The following is an 8,289-nucleotide window of genomic DNA, read 5'->3' as shown; positions in this document are numbered from 1 at the left end:
AGATTGAATCCTTGAATGAGAGATCAAGAATGGGGTGTCATGTTAGGTTTTCTTTCTAAGAAACCCTTTCTAAATAATATGTGATCGCTTCATCTCAAGGGGTTATAATAAGGTAAATATAGGCAACTAACCCAAAGACTTTTGATTTTGGAAGAGTTCTAAGTTAAATTTGTGTGAAAAAATCTCAGTAAAATAACATGATCGCTTGAGCCAACTGAAGCACCTCTTGAATCAAAATAAGTGCTTGAACCATCTTCAATGCTTAAGCACTTTAGACTACTTGAGCGGCCTTAAATTTTTTAAAACAACAATTTTAAAGCATTTAAAGTTCAAGACAAAATCGATTCTCTTAATACCTCAAAAGAGTCTAACTTACCATAAACCAAGCCTTTTTAGATGTATCCATGACTTTCTGGTTACATGAACAACAACCCTTGATCTTTAATGGAGAGCAAGTCACTATCTAAAAAAACTTTTATAGCCAAACATTAAAATGAATAAAATTGCCAACATATAATAAATTTCAACGGGACAATGATATAAAAAAAGATCCATCATTTTTTTTCTTTTGATTCATCATAGATAGATTAAAAAAGGAAATCTTTACAACAATAAAAATTCATATTCTCCTATAATGGAGCTTACAACCTACATATTGAAAGTAAAATTGTTTTACAACGAAATCAAAATCCTATACCCCTTATGGGGTATACTACCCAATCTAAAGAATAAAAAATACAACCACATCCATCCATATTCAAATGGACAAATAAAAACATCTTATACATTTATCCTAAAGGACATGGGATGAATAAGATAACCCAATAAAATAAAGTTAGCACACCCTAGAATAGTTCTAGCATGATAAATGCTAACCTAGGGCTCTAATACTAGTGTTAATGAAACCCGGATATCTCCAACACTTGATCTTTTAGGGTGCATGCAATCCATTCCTAGGGCTCTCTAGATCTAATCATAGAAGAAGTAATAGACATTTTAAAAACCTAGATCTAGAGTTCAGAGGTGCTTCACTTTAGATCTGGATGTTCCTATATCAATTCAAATTCGATGAAATTGTGTAGTGTGAATAACAAGCCTAGTCAACTAAGAATCCTTCCACCCAATCACTCTTTGTCACAAATTTGGACACTAAGGAAGGGTGGCCTTTTTTCTAGAGGGGAAAACTAAGTTTTCCTCTAGAATCACAAAACTAAAGCCCTAAATCCTTAAGGAAGCTTATATAGATTTCCTTATGGCTTAAGTGACTTGAGCTTGGGCCACTTATTTTAGCTCACTTAGGTTCTAATTAATTAATCAACTCTATTGGACTCTAAATAATTAATTAGTCCACTCCAAAAAGACCATTTATATGATCTAGTACAACCTTGCATTTTTACCAAAGTGCCTTTATGCACACATATGAATTAGAAACCTAAAAATACCCTAAAAACCATGCCACCATGAATTAACAACTCAAACAGGGACCATTGGAGCCCATAGGAAAATTTTAATTCTCTTATAATCTTATTTTGAAGTTGAATCAAATTTTCACTAAAGAGATTCAATTACACTTTAATATCCTATGTATATTACAATGAGATAAAAACTATTTATTGCATGCAGACTCCCTATAAACTGGTGTTTATAATCTATCGAGGTATATACTATCAACCTCTCAATATTACCTCTCTAATCCTTGAGTTACAAATCATTCTATTATATGATCAACTGACATACTCTAGCTCATAAGAGCATATGTCAAATTCTACTTAAGGAATTATTGTGGTAGTAAATTTCATGATCATATGTCCTTAAGATCACCTAAGGGGGCTCACTATCTCAAACCCATGAGATATCATGGTGCCTATCTTAAGAATATTTATTGCCACATGTCTTAACAAATAGTGACCTAATTTATAAAGAATATATAACCGCCTCATGGTCTCACCTATAGGTTAAAGCTATTGAAGACCTTAACTCTACCTCAATATTCTCTCAAGGTTGAGAGCTTGTGTAGCATAGTAACTTGGTGTAGTCATAACCACCTAATAGCCAATGTTAGGACCTACCATAGGTTTTGTCTAATGTATAACCATACATACTAGTGTACACACCATGAAATACCCATTCCAATGTCTAAGACAAGTCACTGTCCAATTAAGAGATAATACATTATAACCTCAAATGGATTACCGAAGTCTATGAACCAACTATGAACAACTCACCAAATTGCAAGCAACTCTTGACTTGGATTTTCCGTGCAACTCTTAGTACACCTAAGTTATGTATAATGCAAGTAATGTGGGCTTGACAACTCATCATAGATAAAGCATAAGTTAGATAGTGCAAAGAGAACTAGGATTGTAATATAAATATTAACAAATTTAATTTATTATTACATGATGTCATGTTTTTGAGGTCCTATTTAATGTGCAACCATATACACTATTACATATATGAGAAACTCATTCCAATGACTAAGACTAGCCATCCAACCAATTTGGAAGTAGTATACCTATCTATGGTTTTTAATAAATTGTCTAAGTTTATGAACCAATCATGCATGAACAACTTATCATTTTGCAAAGAATCCATGACTTGAATCTTTTGTGCAACTCTTAAATTACTTTAATCATGTATAATGTAAGTGGTATGAGTTGGAATGCTCATAAAAATGATAAGATAAAGAGATCATATTGCAAAAATTAATACATGGAATTTGTTCCATCATGACTACTTTTAAGGGCTCTATCATAATAGGCTGATAATTATTGCAAATCATAGTTAACTTCTTCAAGTATTGTTAGATAACCTATATAAAAAGATACTAGGCAACCAAAAAAGGAACGTGTGAATCCTCTATTCTGCCTGATTGAAAATCTTTTAGCTCTCTATAGCCCTTGTGCCACTATTTTATTCTTCTTCCTTTTGGATCTCTTTACCAATTTTAGTCTCATCAAGAGTATTTTTCTCTATTGCCATATACAAGAGTTTGTGTTACAGGTTCCTCAGCTTGTTATAGTAGCTAGCCATTGTTCTGAAAAATCATAGCGAAGGCAAATATTGCATTGAATGGCTTGGGTTGCCATCTTTGAAGGTACATAAATTAAAGAGACACAACACACCCCATCAAGCAAGAGGAGCTAGCCATTGTTCTGAAAAATCAAAGTCAAAGATGATATTAAAGTGAATGGCCATACACACACATTTATTATGTTCCTCGGGGTTGTAATCTGAGAACCATATATTAATGAAGCTAAATGAATTATTTAGAACAAGTTGCTTCATTATTGCAACTTCAATCACTTTGTACATTGGATTGACTTCTTTTTCTGACAACCTGTCTAGGAAGAAAGTGGAATTAAGACCATGAACAGATTTAATGGGAGGTAGATTCAATTAACCACGTGCTTTTTGAGGTTATCAGTGAAGGTAGTGATGTTAGTCATAACTCTCAAACCAGCCTCCTCTCCCATAATTCTCTCATTTAATTTGGACAACCTGTTGTTCATTTCACTATCCTCCATTACCTTCCTCATGCCTTCTTCTAAATCTCTCTGTCCGAACCCATGAATCCTTACTCCTATTTGCCATACCTTGACAATGTAGGCACAATTCACGAACTGGTCACCTGCAACTGGATAGCACAGAAGACGCTTCTGGCACTGTATAGCCTCTAAGGTAGAATTCCACCCACAATGTGTGAGATAACACCCTACAGCCTCGTGCTGCAGCAACTCCATTTGAGGTGCCCATGAAACAACTTTTCCTTGTTTTGACACCCTCTCCAAATATCCAACTGGCAAACCTTCACGCCAGTTAGGCCTTAGCACCCAAATGAATGGCCTTCCAGATGCTTCAAGTGCTAATGCTAAATCTCTTACCCTTGGTTCCCCAATTGGGCTAACCCAACTTCCAAATGAAATATAGACAACTGTGCAGGGCTTCTGTTGTTCTAGCCAATCCAAGCAATTAAAATCTTCCTCCCATAAGCTAGGGGTTCTTATTGCGGCATGCCTAATCAAAGGTCCAATTTGGAGAAGACGTGGACCATCTCCAGGGGTATAGATCAGTTGATTTTGTAGTTTACCATCGCTGCATTCCTCCGGAAAGGAATTAACAAGGATCCAAGGAAGAGTTTTTGCTCGTGCAAAGGTTCTTGTCCAGAATTCGAATCTTGCTCTTTTGGCTGTAAATGTTCCAATCAACCAAGGTAGATCTTCAGTGCTTAGCTCAGGCTGACAAGGTAGAAAGCATATTTTACGTTGTTCCTCTGGAATTCCTACAAAAGAAACATATATGTTTTTTAATATGTGAAAGCTAAACTTGTTTGGCAACTTCATTTTATTGTTATTGGATATGTGGTGGATATCCTCTAATCAAAGATTGGAGCTATGTTTGGTTCCAAAAAAATTGGGGGAAATTGCCAAGGAAAGAAAATAAAAGAGAAAAAGTATAAGAAAAAAAAGAAAGTAAAAATACATAAAAATAAGTTTAAATTTAATAAGTTGTTTTTATACATTATTTATATTATAATAAGATTAAATAATTTAAATATATAAAAAAATTAAATTTATTTTATTTTATTTTATATTTTTTATTAGTGAAATCAAACATAAAAAAACTATTTTTCTTAACAATTTTTTTTTATTTCCTTGGCATTTTCTAAACCAAATATAACTTAAAGGGTATTTAAACTCGTAGGGTAAATCAAACACACAACACAAGAAGGAAATAAGGATTTATTTGGTTTAGACTTCTACTATGTGTTTCCCCTATCTGTTTTTCTCTTCCATTTTCACTGGCCTCCTTTCTCAGGCAGTTCCTAGAACCAGAGACAGACTTTAACCACTAATTTACAGAAACGCTCATCACGTTACGAAATTTTCTACTCAACCTTTGATATAATATTGAGAATCTAACTTGACTTGGCTGATTTTTAAGTTGACTAATAGTTTTGCAATAGTTTTATCACGCTTGTTTTGACTTTCTGGTATTATAAAATAGAGCAATAAAAAAAGGATGTAGAGATGGGATCGTGAAATAATATGAAACATCACTGACCAGTTTCAGAAATGAGGCCTGTCCTGATGAGTTCAGGTATGGCTGAAATCAACCCGTAAGTGGCAAGCATGGCAGGCCAAAATCCTGCTGCAGGTACCCCACAATGATCGGCTACCTTTAGAGCCCAAGATGCTAGCAAATCAACAACCATACATACAACTCGCCCATCTTCATCAAGCTTCCGAATTAGGCGCTCCAAATAAACTGGCATGGTGTTCTCCATAGTCATCTCTATGGTGAAAAAATCACGGGGCAAGTCCTCATCCACTCCATCTGGTATGGACATGCACAAAATCCCGTCCTTAGCATCGACTCTAGGTGCAATTTGACGGTGAATGAATTCCGGGGTGATCATAGCCGGCGTGAATCCTTGGGTAACCAAGCATGAAGCCAGCTTAAGCAGAGGAGTGACATGCCCCTGTGCTGGATATGGAACCAAAAGGATCATAGGCCTCTTCATGTACTTCATGTTTGCCCTCAAGTCAACAAAATCCTCTACCCCTCCAGTATCCGAGCCTTGTTTTGTTTCTCCAAACAAACCTCAACAAGCATTATATATATACACCAAGGAGCAGAGTCGGCTAAGCATGTGCCTTGTTTTATATATAGATCAACCACGTGGCAACTCCTCTTCCAATAAAAGATTGAATCTCTACAGAAAAGGTTGAGCCAGTCTGGTGATCATTTAATTTGGTTTGGTTATTAAAGGTTAGTTTTTTCTTTTTAGGTAGTGTGGCACCCACTAGTATGGACCACAACCACATGCTCCATGTGTGTCTAATGGAAGGCACTGAGTTAGGCTCATGGGCACCAACAGTACATTGATTGGGCATGGAAAAGCTGTTCCCACACGTGCTGATTTTCATGCCACATGCTACATTTCTCACCAATTGCCTACCATGGAGGAAAGCACAGTCATCACCAATTGCCTACCATGGAGGAAAGCACAGTCAAAGCCTAAAAAATGTGCGGCGCTGGGACACGAACCTCGGCCAAACCCAAAAACAAACAAAGCCTTAGATGACCATTGGGGTAACTTGCCCATTTTTCAGGTGACATGCGCTAAAAAAATATATAGTAAAATTATAAAAAAAAAATATTCTCTTTAAATTTTCATTTAATTAATCACTAAAAATGTAAAACCTATCATTATAATTTTCTTAACATTTTTTTATATCGTTTATATATTAATTAAATATAAAAAATATAAATATTAAAAAAATTTATAGATATATCATAATTTATTGTATATCATTTAATACAATTGAAATTAAATGAATTATAATTTTAAAGTGAGATATATTATAATCAAATACCATAATATTATTGTTGAATAACATTTCATCTAATTTAATAAATTTATAAAATTCATATTTTTATGGACGCATACGATATTATTATCAAATATGATTAATTATATCATATACATATATTATTTTTTTATAAAATAACTTTAAAATTTTAATTTTTGTTTATTATATCATTTTTAGAGTTTTTTTTTCAATATTTTCATAAGTTTTTATCAATTTTAGGCTACCAATTTTTTTTCTCCAAAAGATCCGTCGATATATCTTATATATCCGTAAAATCGAAGTACCGATATGTCCGTGATTACCAATATTTTCATTAATATTGTCTACCTAAATGCACCAATAGAAAAGGATGGAGCAATAAATATAGTTATTTAACATTTATAATTTTTTTAGGACAAAATACCTCTTAATAAAACAACCAAAATATTTTTAAACTTCCAAACACTCTATCTTGTTCTTCTTCCTCCATTTCTTCTTTTCAAATCTCTCTAAAATCATAGTAATTTTCTTTAAATATTATTTTTAAAATAATAAATAAACAAGTAATTATCTTTAATAGTGCTAAAAGTGTAATTTTTATCATTCTTAGTGTTAAAGAAATGGAGAAGAGTGTTTGGAGTTATAGAGTTAAACTATTTTTGGAGCATTTTGGTACCATGCCTCCTCAAGCCCCTTAATGATCAACTTCTCAATTCAAATAATTGTAGCGTTCTTCTTTTTTTTTTTTTTCAAAATTTTCCCATTTTTTAAAAAGTAATTTTTCATAATAAAATGAAAGAAGGAAGGAGTGACGGAAGAAAAGAACGAGAATAATATTTTAAGATTAGGCGGATGCCTAATGACATTTGGTGGATGCATATATAATCTTATTTTGTTTATTTATTTTTACTTTTAAGAATAACATCCTCTTTTGAAAAGATTATGCAAATTATGCTTTTTTTATGATAGTAAATTTCTTTTAAAAATTAACTATATTTGTATTGATTTTTTATACAATATTTCTTTGATAGGTTGTTCAAAATATGTATCTTTTTCTAATCTTTGATTTTTTTTTTCTTTTATCGTAAAGTAATTGTTGTGTTAAAAAAAAAAAAAAAAAAAAGGCCTCCATTGAGAGGAGTATTATTTTTAATTTTTAGTTTTTGTTTTCTTTGAGAGGTTGGAGTTGTGCTTTTATAGTCTATTTTGGAACTAAGTTTTGGAAGAAAAAAATCCAAGAAAAATTCAAAATATTGTAGGTTATGTTTGGTTTCCGAAAAGTACTAAGAAAAGTAATTTTCTCATGTTTGGTTTCATTATAAAAAATATGAAAGAAAATAAAATATAATTACAATTAGTTAGAAATTCATATGTTTAAAAATTATTTAATCTTTATATAATGGGGAAAGTAAGTTAAATGAATATTAAGAAGCATATAAAAATAATTTATTAATTGAAATCTACTTTTTATTTTCTTTAACCTTTTTTTTCCTTCTACTTTTCCTTTTTATTTTTTTTTTCTCAAATTCTATGAACCAAATATAGCCTTAAGGCTAGGGTTGTCTCTCAAAACATGTGGGAGAGAATGGAAGAATAAAAAAAAAAAATCTGAAACCTTGACCCCTAAGTGGGTACTTATAGGCTTCCCATTGGGCTTAAGTTACACCTTGGGTTTAGGTCACTCAATCTAGATCAAAAAGGGTCCTAATTCATTAATTAATCCAATAGGACTCCAATTAATCAATTAGCTCAGTTTAGAGAAACTATTCACTTATTCTTGTGAAATCTTGCGTATTTACAAAAATGTCGTTATGCATATAAGTGAACTAAGAACCAATTCAACCCTCATAAATCTTGTCACCAAGGTATATGAGATTGAGTAGGGACCATTAGGATCCATAGGATAATACTAGCTCCTTAGGAATTCATTTCT

The 8,289-nt window shown here is 32.5% G+C and overlaps 1 protein-coding gene across 1 annotated transcript; it reads right to left on the bottom strand.

The window, feature by feature from the left end:
- Positions 1 to 3,150: 3,150 nt before the first annotated feature.
- LOC117907417 (UDP-glycosyltransferase 82A1) lies at positions 3,151 to 5,599 on the bottom strand. Its single transcript, XM_034820991.1, has 2 exons — positions 5,065 to 5,599; positions 3,151 to 4,282 (listed from the first exon to the last, which is right to left on the bottom strand). Exons 1-2 carry the CDS (start codon positions 5,531 to 5,533, stop codon positions 3,396 to 3,398), a joined length of 1,356 nt encoding a protein of 451 aa, XP_034676882.1. The 5' UTR covers positions 5,534 to 5,599; the 3' UTR covers positions 3,151 to 3,395.
- Positions 5,600 to 8,289: the final 2,690 nt, after the last annotated feature.

This window comes from Vitis riparia, chromosome 1 (assembly GCF_004353265.1).
Source record: "Vitis riparia cultivar Riparia Gloire de Montpellier isolate 1030 chromosome 1, EGFV_Vit.rip_1.0, whole genome shotgun sequence".
Classification (NCBI taxonomy): Eukaryota; Viridiplantae; Streptophyta; class Magnoliopsida; order Vitales; family Vitaceae; genus Vitis; species Vitis riparia.
Note: the sequence above shows the minus strand (reverse complement) of the source record. Positions and strands in the feature narration are given on the sequence as shown.